Consider the following 27,203-nt stretch of genomic DNA (forward strand, 5'->3'; position numbering starts at 1 on the left):
CGTGTAAATTGTCCGTGTGAGATCTAAAATAAGCGCAGCGAAAATCTATGTAGACGCAGCGCTTATCTGGTCCCCCCCCATCACATGCTTGTCTTGTGAAGTGAGATTCCCTTTTTACCGAACAGCAAGCAGAGTGAAGTGGGACATGTGTTCACCTCCCCGTCCCCCACATTGTCTCGCGTTGCTCCTACCTATCTGATAACTCCCGCTTACTTCATAAATTATTTACACCACTCTGCTCGTGCCGTTACGTTCAGGACGTAATTGACAGAGAATTTGCCTGCTACCCTAACATCTGGGAGGGACTGATTAGTTCAAACCCTCCCACTTTAGTCCTTCACCTCAACTCTCCCAGTCTTTTAATAGCCCTTCCGACAGAGCGGCCTACGTTTTCCTCCTTTGCAGTGATCTAAAAACCGCAGTTATTCATGTGACATTAACGCTCTTGATGGGAAATACCCTTGACACTGCCGCCCCCTACGTGCTGCGCCACACGTTTCCCCTAATCCCCTGCACAACTTGACAAATGGTCCGCTCCACCCCCTCATCTCAGGTGTATTGATCCGACTCTCCACCCAGCGATTGCCACCGCGTAATCCTGTCAGGAGTTTTGTTCCCGCATGTGTGTGTGTGTGTGTGTGTGCGTGTGCATGCGTGTGTGTGTGTGTGTGTGAGCCTGCCGGTTGAACGTCATTCCTCTCACAAGCTCAAACAAAAGGAGCGGCAATAACGTCAGCTGACTGTACCCGAGGTAATGGACTGACCTCTTTGCGGTATTAAATGCTGGCTTTTGAAAATGTCACATAAATGAATGTTGCATAAAAACACGAAAAAGCAAGTGCAACATCTGTCGAGGTCTGTTTCATATTGACGGAGAAAGAAGAGAGTTTAGCTCTGGAGTTTTCTTTCACTTTAGTCGAAAAAGTTTTAGTTCATATTTAAAATTGTGGCACGTCCTTTTAACACCAGTTTCACATTCGGAGACAAATTAAGAGTCCTCACCTGTTTTTCAGATGCTGGATGCTTCCGAGGCATTTGAAACGGCCGTTTACCATGATGGCCATGCGAGTGCACAGCGCTTCGCACTCCTCCATGCTGTCGGAAGACACGAGAGGGAAGGTAATAGAAAAAGTAAACTTTTGACCAAGTGTGTTTTTCCTTTTAAAACAATGGGATCCTAAGAGAAAACAGCAATCATTCTGCAACTTTTTAACCTTCGTACAGACTTTCAGAGCTCACTTCTCTCAAAGAAAAAGCTTTTGGTCTGAGTGTTTTACTCATCCGTTCTGACACCTTAAACGGAGGACAAATATGGTAATTAGGTTGAGTACAGAGTGCCATCTGCAGCCCTATTATTTATTATCATTTTTTTTTTTTCATTGTTGAGCCACAGCTTGAGCCAAACGTAGCCGAAGCGAAACCTGCGACAGCCTTCTGAAGTACGGCACAATTAGTATTATGAGTTTGTAAAACCCGATGAATTTGCCACCTAACAAAACAGAACCACCTGGTCATGACATGGACAATTGGACGCAGCTCTGCCACATTGCCTGCGACAACAACAAACGCTTTTTATTCCTCCATCAAAGGAGCCAGTGTAATGAGGAGAATCTATTCTGAACGAAACTGAGCCAGGGGGAACAAATGCTTCAGTTCGGGGAATGTTAAAATGAGTGATGAAGTAAGCAAACAATTACATTTCCCTGCTTATTTTTTTTCCTCAACGGGAGGAAACAAAAGTTTGGGAACTTAAAGTTTGCTTCAGGAAGTCTTGGGTAATGAAAAGACTCTAGCACTGATATTGACAGTTTCCCCCCTTTTCAAAGAAGGCCAAAAAAAAAAAAAGCTGCAGTCAGTCGATATGCCCTCTCGCTTCATGAAAGCTTTATAGCAGCCAGTGTGTTTCTGGCAGCCAATATTAACTGCCACTCTGGAAACAATACCTCTCAACAAAACGGGGACTTCAATCAATTATAATTACAATATTTATGGCTCCCATTCGCTTACAGAAAACATGTTTTCCGCACTTTTCTGCCCCGGAGGAGAGTCTAAATATTTTGACTGGGTGAGCGCATCAAAGGGGGATCGATGAGACGAGTGGGGTCCCACCTGTGCGATGTGAGAATGACTGAGCGTCCCTCTTTGATGACACTCAGGATGCAGTCCCAAAGGAAGCGTCTGGCTTTGGGGTCCATCCCGGTGGTTGGCTCATCCTGCAGTAAATTAAAAAAAACACAAAACAAAACAAAAAATAAATCTGCTTTCTCTTTCTTTTGAAATCATCACATTGCTTAGGAAGAACCTGCAGTGTGGAGCTGTTCATCACCACCTGAGATAGAAATTCAGTGCCTTGCAAAAGAAAACCCTTGACCTTCCATGTTGTTGCATCACAACAGCGCATTTAAATGTGTTTTTGTTTTTTAAATTATACTTTACCAAAAATAACAAATCTACAGTGCAAACAGTGCAAGGAGAGAATCAATCAGACCGTACATCTCCAGCTGCCTTGCACATTTAGAGACGGACATTTTTCCCACTTCTCCTTGCAAAATAGCATTTTATTTAGAGGTATCAGAATAAAGGGAGCTTCCCCACTTCGTAAACCTCATTTTAATCAATGTACAATTTTTATTTGGGTTCACATTTATATACACCTTTATGCTGATCAAAGAAGCACCAATGTGTCGGAATGCTTACTACATCAATTCAAGAATGTAGCAGATTTGACCAAACCAGAAGCTAAAGGAGAAGCTTTTAACTGAAAAATCTTCTTAACATGGAAAATATTAGGTGAACAATTTAAGTATTTTCTTAATGATATATTTTTAAAAATATATATTGTTAATAGGATCAGAAACATCATCAAGCGATGTTTACTTCAAGGAAGACTTTGGCACATACATTTACTAAACATGTCTAAATACAACATGTGTTTTTTTTTCAGTGAAAGGTTGGCACATATCTGCTTGTTATAGCTGATAATAGACATAAAACATATATATTTAAAAAAGGGAACGTTTATGTATGTAAATATTGAAGGAAACTGACTTTTTCAAATCAGATTTTTGTTATACTTTTCAGTTATCTGGTATGTAATATATATATATATATAAAAAAAAAAATTCCCTTCTCACCCTCCGCGGGTGGTCTGTTTCATCCTCTGAGCTCGGGTCCTCTACCAGAGGCCTGGGAGCTTGAGGGTTCTGCGCAGTATCTTGGCTGTGCCTAGAACTGCACATTTCTGGACTGAGATGTCTGATGTTGTTCCTGGGATCTGTTTGAGCCACTGCTCCAGTTTGGGGGTGACTGCCCCGAGGGCCCCGATGACCACAGGCACCACTGTGGTCTTCACCTTCCAGGTCTTTTCCAGTTCCTCCCTGAGGCCCTGGTATTTCTCCAATTTCTCATGCTCCTTTTTCCTGATGTTGTAATCACTTGGTATTGCTACATCCACCACAACGGCTTTCCTCTGTTCTTTATCCACCACCACAATGTCCGGTTGGTTCGCCATTACCATCTTGTCTGTCTGGATCTGGAAGTCCCACAGGATCTTAGCTCGGTCATTCTCCACCACTTTTGGGGGTGTTCCCCACTTTGATCTTGGGGCTTCCAGTCCATATTCTGCACAGATGTTCCTGTACACTATGCCCGCCACTTGGTTATGTCGTTCCATGTACGCTTTCCCTGCCAGCATCTTGCACCCTGCTATTATGTGCTGGACTGTCTCAGGGGCCTCCTTGCACAACCTACACCTTGGGTCTTGCCTGGTGTGGTAGATCTGAGCCTCTATTGCTCTGGTGTTTAGGGCCTGTTCCTGGGCGGCCAGGATGAGAGCCTCTGTGCTGTCCTTGAGTCCAGCTTTCTCCAGCCATTGGTAGGTTTTCCTGACATCAGCCACTTCAGTTATTTGTCGGTGGTACATCCCATGTAGGGGCTTGTCCTCCCATGATGGTACTTCCAGCACCGTGTCTTCTGTTCCCCATTGCCTGAGACATTCGCTGAGCACATCGTCTGTTGAGGCTTTGTCCTTGATGTATTTATGGATCTTGGATGTTTCATCCTGGACAGTGGCTCTCACACTCACTAGTCCTCTGCCTCCTTCCTTACGGCTCGTGTACAGTCTCAGGGTGCTGGATTTGGGGTGGAACCCTCCATGCATGGTTAGTAGCTTCCTAGTCTTAACATCCGTGGCCTTCATCTCTTCCATTGGCCAGCTAATTATTCCGGCAGGGTATCTGATTACTGGTAAGGCATAGCTGTTTATTGCACGGATCTTGTTCTTGCCATTGAGCTGGCTTCTCAGGACTTGCCTTATTCGTTGAAGGTATTTGGCTGTGGCTCTTTTCCTTGTGACCTCATCGAGGTTGCCATTTGCTTGTGGTATTCCCAGGTACTTGTAGCTGTGCTCTATGTCTGCTATTGTTCCTTCTGGGAGTGAGACCCCTTCTGTGTGGGCGACCTTTCCTCTCTTTGTAACCATCCGACCACACTTCTCTAGTCCGAATGACATCCCAATGTCAGTGCTGTAGATCCTGGTGGTGTGGATCAGTGAGTCGATGTCTCGCTCGCTCTTGGCGTACAGCTTGATGTCATCCATGTAGAGGAGGTGACTGATTGTAGCCCCATTCTTGAGTCGGTATCCGTAGCCAGTCTTGTTGATGATTTGGCTGAGAGGGTTCAGGCCTATGCAGAACAGCAGTGGGGACAGAGCATCTCCTTGGTATATGCCACATTTGATGGACACTTGTGCAAGTGGTTTGCAGTTGGCTTCAAGGGTGGTTTTCCACAGCCCCATCGAGTTTGCAATGAAGGCTCTTAGAGTCCTATTGATGTTGTACATCTCTAAGCATTCAATGATCCAAGTGTGTGGCATTGAGTCATAGGCTTTCTTGTAATCAATCCAAGCGGTACACAGGTTGGTGTGTCGGGTTTTGCAGTCTCGGGCAACTGTGTGGTCTACAAGGAGTTGGTGTTTGGCTCCTCTGCTATTTATGCCTATGCCCTTCTGTGCCTTGCTCATGTATGTATCCATGTGCCCGCTTATCTTAGCCGCTATGATGCCTGACATGAGCTTCCATGTTGTAGAGAGACAGGTTATTGGCCGATAGTTGGATGGGACTGAACCCTTCGAGGGTTCCTTCTGTATCAGGATTGTGCGCCCTTCAGTTAACCATTCAGGGTGAGTCCCATTTTGTAGCAGCTGGTTCAGTTGAGCTGCCAGTCGCTCATGGAGGGCAGTGAGTTTCTTAAGCCAGTAGGCATGGATCATGTCAGGTCCTGGTGCTGTCCAGTTTTTCATACCCGAGACTCTGTCTTGGACATCTGCCACAGTGATGGTTACCGGGGCTTGTTCAGGGAGGTTGCTGTGGTCCTCTCGTAGAGAGGTTAGCCACTGTGCATTGCTGTTGTGGGACGCCTCCCTTTCCCATATGCCTTTCCAGTATTGTTCAGTCTCCAGCCTGGGTGGGTCTGCTCTATTGTTATTACCCTGCCATTGAGAGTACACTTTAGCTGGTTGGGTGGCGAAGAGCCGGTTAATCCTCCTGGCTTCATTCTCTCTCGTGTATCTCTTTAGGCGGCTGGCCAAGGCTTGGAGCCTTTGTTTGGCAGTTTCGAGTGCTTCAGGTATGGGCATCTGGCTGTACTTCTTGGGTACTGATCTTTTCATTGCACCCCTTTGGAGCTCTGACAGTTGACTCACTTCCCTCCTTGTTATCTTGATCTTAGCCTCTAACCGTCTTTTCCATGGTGGGTATTGGGTCTCATGGTTGCTCTTATAACCAAGCATCTCAAGGATCACTGATGCTGAGTTGTATATCAGCTCATTGGTTTCTGTTATGGTGTTGGTAGGGATCGTTCTCAATGCCGAATTCACATCTTCAATGAGACTTTCTGATGGTACTTCACTCAGCCGTTGTAATTGGCGTCGGGGTCGTCTGGTGTTCATTCGGGCCATGATTCTCTCTCTCAGGTCAGTTGCTGCCTCATTCAGCTCAGATGGTTCGTTCATTACTGGGGCTACATACCCAGTCTCTGGGCGGGGAGTTGTAGTTGACTCCCTTCTGACCTGGCATCCTGGCTCCTTCCCGTAGCACTTGTGTCGTACCTCGTCAATCTCCAGTTGTGACAGCAGTTGCCGTTTGCGGATGTTGGAACACTGAGCTACTAGTTGTTTGGCAGTTAGTGTTGACTGGGGATGTCGAGCTAACCATTCCTCCCACAGTCTTTGCATGTAGCCCCTCTGACTAGGATTACTTGAGTAGTAGCATTCCAACAGATCCATGTTTTCATCTCTCGCCCATTTCCGTCTTGTTCCAGTAGCCCACTTTTCATCAGGGTGCTCTGGTCCCCCAGCACCTGACGCAGACCTTGTTTGACCGGGCGACGTCTGAGCCGGCATGTCATGCTTATTTGTGTCTCTCATGGTATGAGGTAGGCTATATAGCTCCAAGGGTCTTGCCTAAGGACCCACACTGACAGCTCAATGTCACCGTTGTAACTTTTTGCCCCAGCCCCCAGCCTGGCCTCGAACCCGGGTCTCCCGGGTGGAAGACTGGTGACTTACCTATTGAGCTATACAGTCAGCTATATATATATATATATATATATATATATATATATATATATACACACGTACTGGTCCTTCTCATAAAATTAGCATATTGTGATAAAGTTTTTTTTTTCCATAATGTAATGATAAAAATTAAACTGTCATATATTTTAGATTTATTGCACACCAACTGAAATATTTCAGGTCTTTTATTGTTTTAATACTGATGACTTTGGCATACAGCTCATGAAAACCCAAAGTCCCTGTCTCAAAAAATTAGCATATTTCATCCGACCGATAAAAGAAAAGTGCTTTAATACCAAAGAAGTCAACTTTCAAATAATTATGTTTAAGTTATGCACTCAATACTTGGTCAGGAATCCTTTTGCAGCCTTCAATGTGGCGTGGCATGGAGGCAATCAGCCTGTAGCACTGCTGAGGTGTTATGGAGGCCATGATGCTTCGATAGCCTTAAGCTCATCCAGAGTTTTGGGTCTTGCGTTTCTCTTCACAATATCCCACAGATTCTCTATGGGGTTCAGGTCAGGAGAGTTGGCAGGCCAATTGAGCACAGCAATACCATGGTCAGTAATACCAGTGGTTTTGGCACTGTGAGCAGGTGCCAGGTAGTGCTGAAAAATGAAATCTTCATCTCCATAAAGCTTTTCAGCAGATGGAGCACGAAGTGCTCTAAAATCTCCTGATAGCTGCTGCATTGACCCTGCCCTTTGACATGGCTCCCCAGACCATCACTGACGGTGGGTACTTGACACTGGACTTCTGGCCTTTTGGCATTTCCTTCTCCCCAGTCTTCCTCCAGTCTCTGGTACCTTGATTTCTGAATGACATGCAAAATTTGCTTTCATCCGAAAAAAGTACTTTGGACCACTGAGCAACAGTCCAGTGCTGCTTCTCTGTAGCCCAGGTCAGACGCTTCTGCTGCTGTTTCTGTTTCAACAGTGGCTTGACCTTTGACCTGGGGAATGCAGCACCTGTAGCCCATTTCCTGCACACGCCTGTGCACGGTGTCTCTGGATGTTTCTACTCCAGACTCAGTCCACTGGTTCCGCAGGTCCCCCAAGGTCTGGAATCGGCCCTTCTCCTCAATCTTCCTCAGGGTTTGGTCACCTCTTCTCGTTGTGCAGCTTTTTCTGCCACACTTTTTCCTTCCCACTGAGGTGCCTTAATGCAGCACTCTGGGAACAGCCTATTCGTTCAGAAATGTCTTTCTGTGTCTTACCCTCTTGCTTGAGGCCGTCAATGATGGCCTTCTGGACAGCAGTCGGGTCAGCAGTCTTACCCTGATTGTGGTTTTGAGTAATGAACCAGGCTGGGAGTTTTTAAAAGCCTCAGGAATCTTTTGCAGGTGATTAGAGTTACTTTGTTGATTCAGATGATCAGGTTAACTGCTCGTTCAGAGAACCTTTTCATGATATGCTAATTTTTTGAGACAGGGATTTTGGGTTTTCATGAGCTGTATGCCAAAATCATCAGTATTAAAACAATAAAAGACCTGAAATATTTCAGTTGGTGTGCAATGAATCTAAAATATACGACAGTTAAATTTTTATTATTACATTATGGAAAATAATGAACTTTATCACAATATAATAATGTTTTGAGAAGGAGCTGTATATATAAAACTCACAATAAAACTATTTTATCTTTAATTTAAAAAAGTGAATTTTTGTATCTTACAATATTTTCAACTTGCCAAATTTTGCCTGTATAGCAAAAAGTTTGGATGCAACTGTTCATACAAGATCCCCGAAAAACGTCATTTGGATGTAAATATGAAAATATGTCACAATACTCAAGGAGTATGGATAGCTTTTTTTTTTTTCAAAGCACTGTAGGTGGGCTTTGAAAACAAAACAAAAACGATGCAACAAAGAGCAATCAAATGTCTTTTAGATCTGTAATTGGGAATATTTTTTGGAACATTGGAGCGCCATCTGTTCAGTGAAGTCCCGTATCTGCCAAGGTGCTTTGCAGCTGTTCCACAGGCACGTGACACAATTAATAAGAAACAAAAAGAGACATTTAGAAGCCCGCAGACATGCAGCGCACGGGGATCGCTTTCTGACCACAACCCCCGCGCGCACATAACGAGGTCGCAGGCTGAAGCCCAGGCAGGCTCAGCTCGGCTCAGCTCAGCACAACTCAACGCGGAGACACACAGAGTGCCACTGCTGTTTCTCTTTTTCCTCAGGGCCTGTCTGTTCACACACGATTAGAGTGACAGTCCTCAGACTGACTGGTTTCATTCCAAACTTCCCTCAGAAACCGAATCCTACAAATCCCACGGGTTTGGTCAGGATGCCCAACGCAAGCCTGTGCAAAAAAAAAAAAAAACCTATGTGATGCTGCCTCAAGGCTGACTGGGCTCCCTGGGCTACCACACAATGCTTAAATTGACACAGACACAGATGCCACATTATCCCCTCAGCTTTAAAGTGAAGGCTAACTTGGCTGCAGGGACTAAATAAGGCAGTTTGGAACGGTGTGCACAATTTGATCCCGCCAAAGCTGTAAAGATTATCCTATTACATGTAATTTATTGTGGATTATTCATTACCGCGTTGAAGTTATTGGAAGCATAAACTTATGAACGGCTTATGCATATATTACAGTGTAAGAGCAGGAAATGGTGAATAATTCAGCGAACCAAACAGATGTCACATTGCTACACGAGCTCACAGGAAATCACGCGTTTGGCACATTTGGAGCTTCTCTTTATTACTTCCGAGGAAGTATATGGTTACAGTTTGCTTTGTGTGCTTGGTAGCGGGAGAGGCTTGCATGAAAATGGGATCTGAAATGGCCTTCAGTAGAACATGGATAGCCATCATTTCATGACAATTTAGACTTGAATGTGGATCCGGTTGGTTATTTTAGTCACGGGCCGTTTATGGCATATGATAACACATAAAAAAAAAAAAATTATATATATATATATATATATTTCCAAGTAAATCAAATCAGGTAAATTACTCCAAGCACAATATGCCTCTAATCTAATCCTTGCTTTTAATGTTTCTTTATGGAAGAAAAGCAGAACCTTTTCTTACATAAACATTTATACAAATATAAAACGGTCTCTCATACCTTCTTTCTTCAAAATCTGCTTTCCAAGACAGACCTTTCTGCAATCTTTTAGAGTGGTCTTGATGATTATCAAGGCTTTTTGAAGGTCTTTCAGTGTTTTTCCCCTGCTTTCATACTTATTTGGTGACCACTAGTATTTGACCATTTTCAGATAATTATGTTGTTTGCTAAACCACTCAGCTCTGAAATATAAATACATATATATATATATATATATATATATATATATATATATATATATATATATATATATATATATAAATGTAAAAAAAAAAAAAAAAAGTGGGTTTCCACTGCACTGTAAAATTTGAGTTATTCTTGACCTCTCCCCCTTTTTTTTCTTTTCGTTTTACATCCACCAGGGTAAAAAGACAAAAGAAAATCTGTGCGGAAATTCAACTCGAGAAAATGTACTAGAATAGAGGTGGTACTTTTCATTTTACCCTGAAACCATCATTCAGTGCAGTCCATGATTAGGGTTCTGGTTAGGCATCATGGGTAATTTCTCTATTGCGACAGGGATGAGGGGTTTGTGGGGGTCTGACAACGTTGGAAGACCAGAAACTTTCATGCTTTTTACCTCTTGGTTCAAAACCACATGTACAACTTTGAATAACTGCAGTTGATGATGAGCTCGTTTCAAATCTTTTCAGTTTCTTAAACACATAACTTTCAGATACACCAGGATTTTTTTTTGTTTTGTTTTTTCTTTTCCACCTACCCTCTTTGCTATTTTCAGCAGACGGGATACTGGCACGGTCAGGTATTGTGTTATAGTGTGTAGAAAAGGCCTCAAATAGCACCCGCATCATTGATTGTTCTCATTGCCGGTTTCTCAAAAGTCTTACTGAGATCTTCAGAGATCGAAAAAGCAACGCTGTGCAGTAGTCCAAAGAATATTAAACTTGAAGGTAATTATTTACCATCTATATTAAGGTGACATTTCTTTATCTTAACCTCTCTTCACTCTCAGAACCAAGGCTTGGTTCAAACGTGAGAGTGTGTGTGACCACTCTTCTCCCAAGGCATACACACTCGTGCTCCTTTGGGAAATTTAATGAGGATTTGCAGCTTCGATCCATATCTTGTTTTTCCCCTGCCTCTTAGACCTTGGTTCATATTCCAAAGCTATTTCCATCTCCTCGATACAATCTCTGAGCGCACAGAGACAAAAATAAATGAGCTACTTCACTCTAAACACCTTCAATGAACAAATATTGACAGAAAAGTACCACTCGGTTATGAAATGGCGGCATAATTCATTCCACTGTGTAGAGCATAATAACAAAGCTCAATCTCACCAAGAAAACCACTGGCGGACACCCGATCAGGGCCATCGCTGTGGAAAGTTTACGTTTGTTCCCGCCGCTGTAGGTTCCTGCTGACTTGTTGGCGTACTTGATCAGCCCCAGCTTCTGAATCCCCCACTCGGCCACCTTTCAAGAGAGGGAGAAAGACACAGCTGCTATTATGGATTCAAAATGGCGGTTTGTAAACCCAGGGATGAACCCATGAAATCGTCGTGGATGACATTTGGTCTCGGTTATTCGGCAAACACTGAGCTCTGCGGTTTTCACATTTGAATATGTCGACAGGCGTCACAGTGAGACGTTCATCGCAGGCTGCGGGGTGAAGTTTCGGTAAAGCAAACATTGCCCAACATTAATCATTACATAAAGTTATGATTTAGCTTTTACAAACAAGGTAGTCTGTAAATGCTTTGGTAAATGAGGTATTATTATTATTAGGTAAAGCTCATATCTGAGAGCCAATGTTTTTTCAAATTAAATGAAAAATGCTTTGGCAAAGGCCCAAACCTCTAAAGGTTTTTGTGGAAGTTACTGAAAAATGTGTCAAATTTCCAAACAGATATGCACAAAGTTCTTCATCATTATATAAGTGTAATGTGCAGAGCGACTTTTACCAAACACCTTTTTGGAGCGTTTATGATATTTGAGCTAAGATGTATAATTTTGACCGTTGACAAAATGTACCACAAAACAATTCATTCAAAACTGCTCAATCGATTTTTATTTCTAGAACTCAGAAAGTTTCTATTTTGCATAATTCTGATCTTTAAATAAACGTTCACGAGTATAAAACTAAGCACATCTACGCCCAGAATAAGTAAATATAAACATCTGACAGTTTATCTGTCAGCTGAGCATCTACTCTATATTGTATATAGAGTAGATGCTTGCTGATGATGTTTGACCAGTGGCTGCTGCTCACTTCCCACTTCCGCTTGTGTAGGAGGAATAAGGACGTAATAATGTTTTCTAAAAATGAATGATATACTGCCGTATTTTCTCTGAAAGTTATAATTATCCCAAAACTCTAAATGCGTGAGAGTTTTGTTTTGGACAAGTAAAATATTAGAAGGAATTTGTTTGGCTGGATTTTTTAAAAATTTTTTCTTCTTCAAATAACATCACAATGGATTGCTGCAACATTTGGAGTACTGCTTGCAGGACGGGGTCCCTTTGCACTGCAGCTAAGACATCAAAGTCCTGGCTCTGAGTCTGTGGTCACTGCTGGCCTCCTTCCTCTTTTGATTTTTTTTTTTTTTTTTTCTCCTGCAGGCAGTTGGTGTGAGAGAAGAGCAGCCAGGCTGCCTAAGGCATGCCACACCACTGGGCACTGTGAATAATGTAGAGCCATAACCCACAGCTGCTGCTTTTGTTCCACGGGCCATATTTCATTATGCATGGCTTCTTGCATCCAGGTTATCTCTAGCTTCTGCATGTTTGTTTCTAAACATGTATTCTTGCTGACATGCAGCGGAGAACACACCCTAAGCCACCTGGTAAAAAGAAAGCATTTCATTGCGTCCGCATTAGCTTTGCAGCCTAACGTCGCCTCAATCCATTGGAAGGTGGAAAATAAAACGTCAATTACCATGGCAACCTCGTCTTCTGGTACCCCTCTTAGCCGAGCATAAAACTCCAGATGCTCTCGTCCAGTCAAAAGGTCATCAATGGCGTCGAACTGGGGACAGTAACCCATGTTCTGGTGAACATGTCTCATTTCTGTCCGAATGCTGGGAAAAAAAACAAACAAAATGTTTTTAGCATGATTGCCAATAGTTTTTTGAAATAACTTAATTATAGAATGGTATGGCAAAACCTTTGGAGAAGGAGAAGAGTTCAAGAGCTGGAAAAGCAAACATTTCTGAGAGGCTTGTCAAATATTCACAATGACTTGATAAGAAACACAAGAAAACAGAGATAGCCCAGTAAAAGCCACAGAATGAAATGTTTCATACTCTGCACGTACCTCCAACTAAATGTCACTATGTCTGAAACAAATTGGCAAAAAAATAAAAAATACCTCCACACACAAGCTGCCTTTATCACTCCGAGGCATAAAGCGGTGAAGTGGATTTTCTTTCATCTCTACCAAGCTGCTTTGTTTCTTAAAGATAACATTGGGAGAGTTTTTTCTTTAATGGGCATTTTTCAAAAGGAATGGTCAAATGGATAAATCCCATAAAGAATTAAATAAAACTTAAAGCTTCAGTGATCTAATTCTGTGTTTTGGTCTTGTGATAAAGGTTTGTGGTAAGTGTATTTAATGGTCTGCATCTGGTTCCAACACAAAGTGGTTAAATATTCCTCAACATCAGTTTCATGAGAGGACTCTACACCAAAAACCGTTCCGAGTTGGAATAAAAATATTTCTTCTTGAGATGTTTTTTGCTGAGGAGTGTTTGCCAGTCTTCTGCCTGGTAGAATTTGATGACTGTCGTTTAAAGCCTAACTTTGCTTAATGAATCCCTGCAGACGAATCAATTTTGCAGCATGGATCGGAAATCAGTGTTGCCTAATAACCAGATGAAAATAGAAGGCATGGAGACATATTTAGATGGCTACATACAGCATTTTCCACATTTGTTAAAACCTCTGGTAGACATCAATAGGAGACCTCTCAATTATTTTAGCTTTCATTGCTTAATGTCCAACAAGAGTCACTAAGCAATGACTTTTCTAAGCAAAAATCACAATTTATTCATGGATACAGCCAATTTGATTTTCTAAAAACGTTTAATCAGTGACCCATGACTGTTTTTTTTTTACTTGGAGTATAAATAATATAGGTCTGATTACTCTGCAATTATTGTTGTTACATATGCTATTGCGATATTTTTTAAATATTTTTTACCTCCATGGATCAATAAAACATCTAAGCTGATCTACTGTGCCCAGCAACAAAGCTCATTTTATGTTCCTTCAAGTTTTTTTTGTACCCCAATGTACACACAAATCCCCACAATCACACCAAAAAGTTTTCCTCTTCACATTCATGAAGAATAAAAGCATACTTCAGCTGCCAAAGAGCCCATTAGATGATGCAAATTTAGCAACGCCTCAGGCGCCCATCTGCAGGTGAGCTGTATTTTAAATGTGTCAAATTAAATTTGCTGGCCATAATTAAGCAACAAACCTCCTAACAGGACGTTTCATAGGTACTTAAATGTCACAGTGAAAATCCAGTTATGTAGTTAAAAGAATTTTCCATAGAGGTGGGAAACGTTTCAAAGAAAAAGCAGTGAAAGTCCTACTGGTGACCATCAGTGTACAACTTTGTTTCTGTGGTCCGCAGCACTAACGTGACCATTTGTTCATTGAGTGGTTTCTGCACCTCTGCCATTAGGTACAGCCGTATTGTGTAGAAAGAAACACGATTGGTATTTTTCTCAACTCACCAGGAATCGCGCAATCATTTTCCAAAATGTTTTTGCTTTTTTTCCATCACAGTAGCACCAAAAATACAGGTTTCACATAAAACATTTTCCTCCTCCTGATAGCCCTACATCATGAGTAACCCAGGACCATGTGCAAGGGGCTTGAGCTTTGTATTCTATTTATTTGGCCTGGAGATAATAGATCGTTTGATGGGATTGGGGATTATAACGTTGTAGCCTTAGCATGAAGCCATAGTTGCTAGTTCTGCTTTATTTTTTCCAATGATAAGGTCGCAGGCAGCAGTGCGTGTTAGTCACAGATAACCTACAAGCGCATCTACTGTATGGTACCCTCAACATCTTGACATCCTCCCGCCACAATATTCAAACATCAAACTCTCATCAGCATGTTTAAAATGGTCAGGAACCGTTTCTTATCCATAGTACAGAATGAAGAATGTCCTTAAATCAGCCAAGACAACTTTACAAATGAATAAAAAATTACCTTTTCATTTTTTCCCTGCTTTTTATTTTTATGGTGTAGTCTTAATCTAGAGTAAAGGGTGGCTTCAATTACAGAGTGAATAGACAAAAGCTACAAACAAAAACAACAAAGAAATCCGTTCAAGCACTCTGAAATCATTAGAATGGAAATCCTCAGCTCTCCAAACAATAATTGACTATTCTCAGTGAAGGTAGAGGTTGATACAAAGACCGACCTGAGCATCGCTTTATTAATACGTCAGTATTCCTGCAGTCAAACTTTGCCTTTGGCAGTCACTCAGTGGAGTTGTTTTTTTTTACTTAACGGGGGACTGGGTTATATAACAAAAGAAAAAGTCTAAAACAATATAAAGCAATCGTTCAGGAAAACGATTTTAAACATTACTCAGGACATTGAGTTTAGACAAAAGCAACACATAATCCATATAAAAAGCTGCAATTCTATATATGACTAAAGGGTTCAGTAAAACTTTGTAAACTTGTTAAGACAACCTTTGTCATTACTGTGTCTCTACACAGCACAGGACCTCTAGAGAGGCTTGCAGACAAGAAAAAAATACAGAAAGACCAATTACTATAAATTCTACTGTATAAATGAACTGGTCTGAGTTGCTTGTCAATTATAAACCATGTAGACCCCCCAGAGTGTGGTTGTTTAGTGTTCCAAGCACAGACTGAACAAGGTGAGGCTGTATGTAGTTTATATGCTGTTCACTCGGGAGGAAACTCACTGGAAAGCTGAGATGTGTCTACTTTAGATCAAGTCTCAAAACATTTTTTGTTCATTGCAGGTTTTGAAAAAAAAAAAAGAAATAAATAAAAATAAAAATCTGACATAGGGACTTTCTGTTGAAGAGAGAAAAAACTTGATTTGGAGAAGACGTAAACGTAAAATTAAACTTCAAGCCGAAGTTGGATTTAAAAGTCCCTTCAGTATCTGCATTTTAACATCTTTTTCTTTTGTGCAGTGCTTTTATGTGCGCGCCTTGTTACTTTACTTTGGAGTGCCTTGTGATGAATGGTGCCGTATAAAATTGCCTTGGTGTTTACCAGGTTATAAAATCAATCCTCAGCTGCTCAAACCTCCACAAAAGACTGAAAATGTACTTGCACTATAATTTTCTTTGCAACAAGCTTATTTGTGCAGAATTAAGTTGAACTGGTATTTTTTTAAAAATATTCCTTTACTTAATTCTTCATCCTTTATGTACCTCTGCATTTTTAGAAATGTACAAACATTTGATTCTTTTGATTATTTTAACTTTTAAAAGCTAAATCAAGGACTGTGTGACTAAGTATTCCATTTTTCTTTTGCCTAGAAAGTACTTCTGTGTTTGGATGTATTTCTTCCATGGACAAAGTTTACACCCCATCATACTCTCCCATAGGAAGTACAGCTGGGCGAATATTTCTATGTTTAGGTGTTTATGTCCTCAGCAAAGTTATTAATGGAGCTGTTTGCTGCCATTCTGCTAAACTTCCTTTGTTTTTGTCCTCCCACAGAAATTGCCACTTCGTTTTTATCGGTTTGCTTTCTTGGATGCAAACATTGATGGAGCTGCCAGCCAATTCACTCAACTTGTTTTTCTTTCCCATGGAAAGTTCAATTAGCTCAGTGCTTCTGTGTTTAGGTACGTATGTTGATGGACGGACCTATTGACGGAGCTACTGCTGCCGGTATCCTTATTTTTTCCTTCACTCTTGACACATGCTTTCTCAGGATGAGGGATTGCTGCAAAGACAAAGTCTTCTTCCAGTTGGCCTCTGTAGACTGATGTCTTTTTGCTAATTTTCATTACATCATCAGCTTAATCTGACTAGGTTGCACTGTAGTTCAGATTGATTTGGACACAGTGTAGCTTGATCTGAATGTGACTGTGTGGTTGTATTGTGCTGGAATGAATGAGATGGATTTGAAGTCAGTCTGAACTGAATTGGATTCTACATACCTGAAAAGAATATGGCCTATTTGTCTTGCAAAGTACCCTGAGAAGATGGTTCTTGTGAACTGAAGCTATAAAAATAAACAGAACCGAATTTAAATATGCCCATAACTTAGAAAAATGGGGGGGGGGGGTGGTGGAGATGAGATGTGCTTTTGTTTGCAATTGAGAGATCGCACAAAAAGTCTATGACGTAAAGATCCAACACAACCAAAAATGAGGTAATGATTCACTAATTTTCTAATTTCCTCTTGGTCTATTAGAACAAAAGACAGCAAATGAGCCGACACCCACATGGTTTCCTTTTTTTAAACACTAACCAGATGCCACGCAGAAAATGAAGTCGATGCAGGTAGGGACAGATATTCTTGAAATTACAGATAAGAGAGAGAACTGCTGCAAGAGCAGAAGCATCCATTTAGGAAACTGTTGCCTTTCCTCCTCTGCTGATCGTTCTTTCTTGCCGGAGCGCAGAAAGCGAGCATAATGAGATGAAAACATAAGAGTGGGTGTTGCCTGCTCACATCTGTTTTCCCTCTTTTCAGATGATTCCCCTAAAGGTCCCAGAGATTTTTCTTTGATCACTATCACCCACATTAATCAACATTACCGGAGCCGTGTAAGGCCCCCGCTGCATACGACTTTGCTCCCGCGTCGAACACAAAGTCAATTATCAGATGTATGAGCGAACATCTAGAGCAACCGCCGCTCCGCTGCGTGCGCACTCCCCTCAGCCGGGCGTGGAGATGCTAGACGAAGGAGGTGAAGGAACAGAGCTGTTTGTTCCTAAAAATAAGAGACGGCAAAAACCTACTTTCTCGCTAAAGCGTTCTAGGTTCTTGTTTCGCTGTTGTCAAGGTGTTTTATTTTTTCATATTACATGTACAACCATTCTTTGTGGTTGATTTTGTAGACACATGGAACAAAAAAAACAAAACAAAACTGAAGCAGGTACAGGTCAAAAGGAATGATATGTTTGCAAGAAAGATCACAGTGTTCCGAATATGTTGGCGAGGAGACAAAGCAGAAACATATATTTCAAATTCCCACACATTCCCGTAACTCAGGCTTCCGGAGATTTTTGTCCTGCCTCACTGTGTATGAATACAAAAGTTCATAGAAAACTTATAACACAACACTGGCAGGCTTTAAAATGGGATTTCGAAGAAAAAATACGCTGGTAGAGAGAATAAAAGAAAGAGAAAGCAGGGGGAAACAAAGGACAAAAGAAGGAAGGAAAAAATGAAGGGGAGATAGGCGAGATGGAAGGGATGAAGAAATGAAAAAAAAAAACTGAATAATGAAATAGCAAGCACAGGAGACAAGGAGAAAAGAAATAACCAAAGTGTGGAAGTAAAGCTTGAAGCAACTGGAAGGCAAACAGAAAGAAGGCCAGAAGAAACATAGGAAAAATGGAAAGGAAGGAAGGAAGGAAGAAGGGGAAGAACAAATGGATGGATGGATGAAACAGTTACTACCCTCTGGAGATACAAACATTGCCTACTACTCTGCAAGAAAATAAATTAAAATCAAATCACATACTGTCCCAGACATTTCCAGGAACCCTGACAACAGAACCCACGGAAGGTAGAAAAAGCAAAAATATAAAAGTTAGAAACTACTGGGAAGCAAAAAAAGAGATGTTGAGAGAGGGGAAAAAGAAGAAGAAAAAAAAGAAAACTAGAGCTCGATCCCCACCTGAGCAGCTATCTTGGGTGGCTAATTGAGATAAGTTACTCTGTGCACTAGTGAGACACAGAGCCTCACCTGTATCCGTTTAGAAAGGCCTCTCCGCTGGAGACTGGGATGTCTCCCGTCAGCATCTTGAATGTCGTGGTTTTCCCAGCGCCGTTGATCCCCAGCAGGCCGAAACACTGGAGAAGAGGGGTCGTCCGTTAGGAAAACAGTGCGAGTCTCATCGGAGGACTGACAGGGCAACATTCTCGATTGCGTTCGTAACACTCTCTGATCATTAGCAAATACAATGAGGCGAATGTGCGGGGAAACGCAAACGTCTTTCCGAGGCAGATAATTGAAGCTGGACATTGCAGTGTCTGCGAGAGCAGGTTCGGTGGGTTACAAAATAACAAATTGACGTATTGTGTGCACAAACAAAACAGGCAGTAAATCAACAAACACCGTGAGAGTCTGGCTATTCCCAGAGTCTCTACGTGCCTCTTCACACTGCAACAAACAAACGCCCTCCTCGGTCTTTATTTTTTTTCTCTCCCAACGCTACCGTTTCTACGGCTTCGGCATGAAAGGAAGTTGTTCCTGCCGACCCCTCTATTTGTGGTCATGTGACCCCTCCCCCCCAACCCCCCTACTCGGTCTTAGGTATTCAGGCTTTGGCATAAATATTTGATTCCTGTCTTCCATTGATCCCTGCTTGTTTGTGACCCGCGCCCAATGAAGGCGTCGAGCGGGGCTAAGCTCGATGTAAATAATGCATGGAAGTGTGGCGTGTGATCAGCAGAGCCCCACGAATCCCAATATTCCTCTGGCATTTACACTGGGCTCCGAGTAAACACCGGCAACGACGATGGGCACCAGCGGGGAAGCCCTCTGAGCCCCAATGACTGTCAGCTTTTCACACTGTGTTTATATGTGTGTGCGGAGCAGCTTTTTAAGCCGTGTGTAACGCATCGCATGCTATGAAATGATTGCATTTAACCAAATTTGTTATCCAGTTGTAATTTACAAGGTTTGCGATATTAAATTCGATCCGCACGCCTTCGCTGCTTGGTACCGTGTAGTCTTTGTGAGTTTATTTTTGAACAATTATACTAAACGGTACTATAATGCCATAAGTGATGGAGATGGATTGCTTTGCTGCCTTCATTAAGCTGAGTTCAGAGAACATTTTGTTTGGACTTGGTTGGAGGAAAGAATGAGATAAAATCTATTGATTTCAAAAAAACAGAAGCGGTGGTCAGACATTTACAATTACTCAACCAATATCACATTGATTTTGGTCTTCATACCGTTTATATCACCTGTATTTTTGTCCATGTTGGCTTGATTATACAATCGCAATGTTTTGTTTAAAATAAGGAAATTAGCAAAAATACGTAGTTGACATTATACATACGTAGTCACGTTGTTTCATTTTTACATTTCAGTTTGTAGTTTTTGATTCCCAGTCTGCCAACGGAAGAATTTGCCGCATTTCAACGAATTAAGACTCAGCTGGAAGTTTGTGCTGAGCCACACATGGACGGTGTGCAGCAGGAATAAAGAGTGTGGCTACATTTAATAAAAGAACTGACAAGTTGGCTCACTGCAACATTTGCAGCAACAAAAAGTTGTGCAAAGAAGAAGAACATGACCAATATGTTTGAAAACCTGTGAGTTAATGGAGTAGAGTTATAGAAATCTCTGTATCTAACGCGCCGCTCCGGTGCTCCTTCCTACAGGCTCTGATTGCCAGCATAGCACCGAACAGACTCACTCTGTTCACCCATTTATTACTGCACCAGCTCCTAACCTGGAATGGGTTTAAAAAGTAGTTTTTTTTTTTGTTATTTTCTGCTTATAAGTTGCTTGTGATGACACCAAGCAGATGTGTCTGTGCAGTGATATCAGGAAACATTTTTTTTCCAATTAAAGTGATCGGTAGTCAGCCGGACTCTCTGAATGAAGGGTTTTTCCTGATCCCACAAACGCTCCCCTGAACAGGAGGAGAATCCCGCAGCAGTGGTTCAGCTGCAGACGCGCTGCAAAGCCTCCACGAGTCGTCAGTGCGCTGTCAGCTCATGGATAACAAGATGCATTGACTTCAGGTGTTTCAGTGTCTCGGTCAGAGATGACACCCATGTGGGACTTTTTTTTGGATTGATCGATTTGGTTACATCCGTGATGTTCTCCATGTGTAAAGTTGAAAATGTCCACATGTCTGCACCAAGTGGTCAAGTGTGTGTAATCTGTCAAAATGATGGATGGCCATCACAGTAAAAAAAAACAAAAACACAAAAACATAAAAGATGGAAAATATTTGGTTAATGTGAATCCTGCTGTAAATGTGTTTTCATAAAAAAGATTCTGAACATTTATATTCAAGTAAGTATTTTATAAACTAGTTAGAAGTAGTAGTGAAAAAATTCATGGTGAAGTTAATAAAAGATAAAAAGCTGAGAATTAAAATGAATTCAGAAGTTGAGACTGTTTTATCCAGAACCAGCTGGTTATCCAGCTCCTTTAAACCCTGTGAACTTTTTTTGACACAGAACCGGAATCAAGAATAATAAAAACCTGGAATCGAAATGAGGAACTAGAATCGTAATTCAAACCAATCCCAACCCCTGTGAGTTTTAAACTGCCTTATTGCTGAAAAGTGCTACGCAAATAAACTTGGTTGATTGAAAACGTAAAACAGTTTAAAAGCAATACTCCCAAATACTGATGTTATGTAAACTCCCAAGTTTCAAGACAATAATAAATAAAGAAATACATTTTAGACATAGTCTGTCTTTTATTTTTGAGGTAATTCTAACTACAGGTCCTTCTCAAAAAATTAGCATATAGCGATAAAGTTAATTATTTTCCATAATGCTTAATAAAAATTAAACTGTCATATATTTTAGATTCATTGCACACCAACTGAAATATTTTAGGTCTTTTATTGTTTTAATACTGATGATTTTGGCATACAGCTCATGAAAACCCAAAATCCCTGTCTAAAAAAATTAGCATATCATGAAAAGGTTCTCTGAACAAGTAATTAACCTGATCATCTGAATCAACAAAGTAACTCTAATCACCTGCAAAAAATTCCTGAGGCTTTTAAAAACTCCAAGCCTGGTTCATTACTCAAAACCGCAATCAGGGTAAGATTGCTGACCTGACTGCTGTCCAGAAGGCCATCATTGACGCCCTCAAGCAAGAGGGTAAGACACAGAAAGACATTTCTGAACCAATAGGCTGTTCCCAGAGTGCTGCATCAAGGCACCTCAGTGGGAAGGAAAAAGTGTGGCAGAAAAAGCTGCACAACCAGAAGAGGTGACCAAACCCTGAGGAAGATTGAGGAGAAGGGCCGATTCCAGACCTTGGGGGACCTGCGGAACCAGTGGACTGAGTCTGGAGTAGAAACATCCAGAGACACCGTGCACAGGCGTGTGCAGGAAATGGGCTACAGGTGCCGCATTACTCAGCTCAAGCCACTTTTGAACCAGAAACTGCAGCAGAAGCATCTGACCTGGGCTACAGAGAAGCAGCACTGGACTGTTACTCAGTGGTCCAAAGTACTTTTTTCGGATCAAAGCAAATTTTGCATGTCATTCAGAAATCAAGGTACCAGAGACTGGAGGAAGACTGGGGAGAAGGAAATTCCAAAATGTCAGAAGTCCAGTGTCAAGTACCCACCGTCAGTGATGGTCTGGGGAGCCATGTCAAAGGGCAGGGTCAATGCAGCAGCTATCAGGAGATTTTGGAGCACTTCGTGCTCCATCTGCTGAAACGCTTTATGGAGATGAAGATTTCATTCTTCAGCACGACCTGGCACCTGCTCACAGTGCCAAAACCCCTGATCGTGGTATTACTGTTGAAATTGGCTGGCCAACTCTCCTGACCTGAACCACAGAGAATCTGTGGGATATTGTGAAGAGAAAGTTGAGAGACGCAAGACCCAAAACTCTGGATGAGCTTAAGGCTGCCATCGAAGCATCATGGCCTCCATAACACCTCAGCAGAGACTCAGGCTGATTGCCTCCATGCCACGCCGCATTGAAGGCTGCAAAAGGATTCCTGACCAAGTATTGAGTGCATAACTGAACATAATTATTTGAAGGTTGACTTCTTTGGTATTAAAACACTTTTCTTTTATTGGTTGGATGAAATATGCTAATTTTTTGAGACAGGGACTTTGGGTTTTCATGAGCTGTATGCCAAAGTCATCAGTATTAAAACAATAAAAGACCTGAAATATTTCAGTTGGTGTGCAATAAATCTAAAATATATGACAGTTTAATTTTTATCATTGCATTATGGAAAATAATGAACTTTATCACAATATGCTAATTTTTTGAAAAGGACCTGTAATCTACAACAAGATAAGTTTGGTCTGATTTAGATGCAGGGAGTTAGAAAAAATATATGTATACATGTGTCCACTTTTTTCTGTGTATGTAAACTTCTAGTTTCCACTGTGCAAAAAAAAAAAGTCCTGGTTGACAAATTTCACACAAACTTTACAGTTGAGAAGTTGCTTGTGTAATTCGGCAGCATCTGGCTCACCTCTGCAGCAGGCACGCCCACGCATAGCTGGTCCACAGCAGGGGTTTTCTTCCCAGGGTATACCTGCAGCGAACAGACAATACAATGAATCAACCAACCAGCCAGAGAAAAGGCGGGAGGCGGCGGACGGTGGGGAGCAGACTGCGACGGAGACAGAACAGTGGATGGCATGAGAGAGTACAGCGCGATAGACCATAGCAGCAGCAAGAAAAGGAAAAAAAAAGGCGAGGGGGAGAGGAAGAGGGTAGCAGAAAAAGGGAAAGAGAGATTATGAAAGTCAAGGAAACACATTTTAAATACAATGGATCACTTGGAAAACCATAAAGAAGCCAGATGGGGGGGAAAGGCTTTCCAAATGCATTTAAGAAACTCGTGCAGAACGGAAAAGTAGAATTTTTATTTAATTTTTTTTTTTAAATGAGTGTTTGCGGTGACGGAGCCTGTGAAGGTAATCTGCCTTGACTTTGAGGAGCACTTTATCAGCCTCAATAACCTTCATCGCTCACAAGCTGGAAGTATTTTATTAATGGGTACTTTCTTCAAACACATCTAGTGTTCTCAGCGCGACAGACTGGAAACCAAACTGAGCAAAATAAATAAACAAAACAACATACCCTAAAAAACAGAGGAGATGTTTTAAACGGCTTGTATGTTCCTGAACATTGTATGTCCAACACATTGTATTGAATAAAGGAAGTGATTTAAAAAGCTTTTTTTTTTTTTTTTTGTTTAAGTTGGCAGCACAAGTTTACGTGCAAATTTTCAAATAAATTTCTAGATTTCATATTGAACTATGTTGCATTTCACCCTTTGGAATTAGAACTCACTAAAATCACCTGGTAGCAAGTAAAGATCATAAAGTGGCCTAGTCAATACCCCAGACTTGAGTCAAATTTAAATGACAAACCTCTTAAAAAAAAAAAAAGAGGTCAGTCATGCTGGAAATTCTCCAATGTGACTGAATTACAACAATTCTGTAGAAAAGACTGGGCCAAAATGACTCCAGAGTGCAAATTACTGACTACTCAGACATTGAAACACCACTATGGATCTGCATCATAGTTATCAAGATGCTTCTCTTTTAAAGTCAATTAGGGCAGGGCATGTGAAGTGCTCCTTTTGTTTTGTTAGGACGCTCAAAGAATCTGAAGCAGGATGCCTAAGTTGCCAAAGGCACATTGTGGTCACAGGCATGAATGAATATTAATGAGTCATATTACACAAAGTACAGCTTTGTTAAACCTGTCTAATTATGGATCTGTCGCTTCTCTATCATTTACCTTTAAAACATTTGAAAGCAGCCATTTCATTCCGACTCTTTGTAGTCCAAATAAAAGGTGGCTGGGATTTTTCAGGTCAATCTGAAAGACTTCACACAAAACCATCCACGGCTCAAACCAGCCTCATTAAGCCGCTCCATATCAATGTGCCTAATCAGACTATATCTACCTAAAAAAAACTAAACAAAACAAAACAAAACAAAAAATAAAACTGTATTGGCAATGGATTGCAGTAACATTGACTTGGAATTAGAATTGCTGAATTGTATTCAACATAATAGTATAATTAGTGCATTACACAGTTTTCTTTTCCAAGAAAATTCTTCTATAGTCAATCCAAAGTTTTGTTTTGCTGCAGGTGGTTAGATGAGAAAGTCTTGCTGATAATGATATAACATGAAAAAGAATTGAAATCTACAACAAAGACTGTGTCCTTCAGAGCTATGAAGAATGATTACTTTGTGTACCAGCTCGTTTTTTGTTTGTTTGGTTTTTTTTTTCATTTAAGGTGGAGCGATGGAATGTCAACCAAAAATCCTGAAGAAAACTCAAGTTAGCATTTGGTAAATTAACAAGGAGAGTTTGGAAACTCAAACACAGTAAATGTGACTTTTACACCAAAAAACAGACAAAAGATGTGCATACTGTAGGTGTGCACATAGTTGAATTACTTCTATTTTGAAGCACCTTTATATTTAAATCCAGTATTCAGACATCTTTGTTAGGAGCTGCTAACGTGTCACGTCTTGGCTTGACAATATTTTTGAGAGTGAAACTCTTGTCAACAGCTCTTCTTGGGTTTTCCTAAAAAAGATTTGTTTCTTCAAAACAAAAATGACTTCATCTAGTCATTTAGATGGATGAACATACAGGCTGGAAGTAAAATACATTTTCAATACTCATCTTTTATTTTTCTTATCTTATGCAGAGAGAATTCTCTAAAAAGTACAGTCATTTCAAGACACAATGTTTTTATTTTTAAGTGATAAATGTAAAAAAAAAAAAAAAAATAGTAATAATAATAAATTCAGCTGGATAGCAAATACCTACTTCCCCATCTTTGCAAACACCCAGGAGAAACAGAGGTAACATTTTAGTGATCATTCAATAAAGATCTCTTGCCAGCTCGTGTCTGATTTGTGCCACTAAAAGTCCAAGGGCAAACATTATCGCATGAGTTGAGCTGTAGCTCGCCAAGGTGCCACTCATCTGCTCATCTTCTAAACTCAAACATCTGTCATAGGTCTCCCGAAAACTTCCCTGTCAACTTAATGAGCGTCTGGAACGCTCAATTGACAGCGGCATCCCAATAACGGGCTCTCAGACCGACACGCTTCCATTAGAGTCTTAACCGGTGACAGCCGAGGTGCTAATGCTAAGTGGAAGCTAGCAGATGGGGGGGGGGGGGGGGGGGGAACTGATGTTTGGAGGAGCAGGAAAAAGGAGTTGGAAGGAAGGAGGGTGAATCGGAAATCCGACAGATGACTGATGTGCTGTCGATCGCTTCAGAGGCATGCTTGGATTTATGACGGGGTCTAGCCTGTGGCGTGTGGCCACCGAAGCCGTGCGCTCATTGATCAATTTTTTATCTAACCCCCCCTCCACCTCTCAAATGGATGGGCCACAGCTGTTGTGGGAGTCAATGAGGGCACTGCATGAAGAATCCTGATGCCTTCTGCCAACAAACTGCTGTTTTTCCACAGTGACGGAAAATGTGTCATTTCAGACGCAGGCCGTCACTGGAGAAGGTGTTCGAGTGCTGCCTGCGCCTCATCAGAAACAGAAGATTTGTGAAGTCATCCGTTGTACCGATGAGGCGTAATTCTCCAAAAAGTTACATAAATCCTATCTGAAGAGGAACAACTATACAAGCTTCTCATTTTTTTTTCACCTTGAGAGATGATTTGTAATACATTACCTCTCCAACTGTTTCAGCCAGCACTTGTTCAGTAATTATCCCTGAGAGCGCGGCGCCAACTGTGCGAGCGAGCAATAAGCGAAAGATTAAGTACGGTGAGACCGAGGAGACCAAGGGAGCAGAGAAGTAAAGGAAAGGTGGTAAGGAGGAAGAGGCTCTCAGATCAGCCAACTGTCGGCGTCAGAAGTGCAACGGAGGCTGCCGTCGTGGCACTTCCTGCTGCCACGCGGCCCGCGGGGAGGGAACATCTGCCAGTGGAGCAAACATTAATCCTGCCGCCTCAGAGATGCACAAGCGCTGTGATGAAACTAAAGGCCAGAGAACCAACACCGAAACATAACCAGTCGCATGTCATCCTCTCTGTCATCCTTGGACTTTGACTGCTTTTTTCTTCATTGACAGTCTAGTTTTCTGACAATCTTTTAAGTGATACTTACATATGAATCATATCGTCATAATAAAGAGTTGGAAAAACTAAAAACGTTGTGTTGACTCACGATACAACCTTTAAACAGTCATTGGCACATCAAAACCACAATCTCACTGCTTCACAATACGTTCCTCTGCTTCTATTGTTATTGAAGAAGTGGGCACTGGTTTGTAAACCATGTGAAGCAGGAAGTGCCTCAAACAAATAGATGGGTATTGTATTCAGATTTAATAGCAAGACAGTTTCACAGACATAAAATGGTATTCTAGCTCCAACAATACATATTCCAAACAGCTGTTAGTTAAAAACATGATTACTAAACCAGATGATCAACTGGAGGGATGGAGCATCTCTTAGATTCTGTGTCAGTCTTTGCTGAATTGCTTCAAGAAACGATGACCTACAGTATCAATCTTGTATTTTCGTTTCTTTTGGAGAAATGATCAGTTTTTGTAATGCTACTACAGGATTATATTTATTTCAACTATTGGGTGACTGCTTTCTTTGTCAATGATTTATCTATAAAATCGGGAGATGTTTTGGTGTCCTACTCCT

At 41.3% G+C, this 27,203-nt stretch overlaps 1 protein-coding gene across 7 annotated transcripts in view; it reads right to left on the reverse strand.

The window, feature by feature from the left end:
• The window catches only part of LOC103480793 (phospholipid-transporting ATPase ABCA1), a 213,883-nt gene that overhangs the window by 16,213 nt on the left and 170,467 nt on the right, over nucleotides 1-27,203 (reverse strand). For all 7 annotated transcript variants that reach the window (XM_081600003.1, XM_081600007.1, XM_081600001.1 and 4 more), the window contains 6 exons: nucleotides 23,021-23,083; nucleotides 18,557-18,663; nucleotides 12,557-12,698; nucleotides 10,960-11,094; nucleotides 2,110-2,213; nucleotides 1,003-1,095 (listed from right to left, as the gene is read on the reverse strand). In XM_081600003.1, coding sequence (XP_081456129.1) covers nucleotides 1,003-1,095; nucleotides 2,110-2,213; nucleotides 10,960-11,094; nucleotides 12,557-12,698; nucleotides 18,557-18,663; nucleotides 23,021-23,083 — 644 coding nt within the window. The remainder of the gene's footprint in view (nucleotides 1-1,002; nucleotides 1,096-2,109; nucleotides 2,214-10,959; nucleotides 11,095-12,556; nucleotides 12,699-18,556; nucleotides 18,664-23,020; nucleotides 23,084-27,203) is intronic.

The sequence above is a fragment of the Poecilia reticulata genome, chromosome 18 (genome assembly GCF_904066995.2).
Source record: "Poecilia reticulata chromosome 18, P_reticulata-male-v2, whole genome shotgun sequence".
NCBI lineage: Eukaryota > Metazoa > Chordata > Actinopteri > Cyprinodontiformes > Poeciliidae > Poecilia > Poecilia reticulata.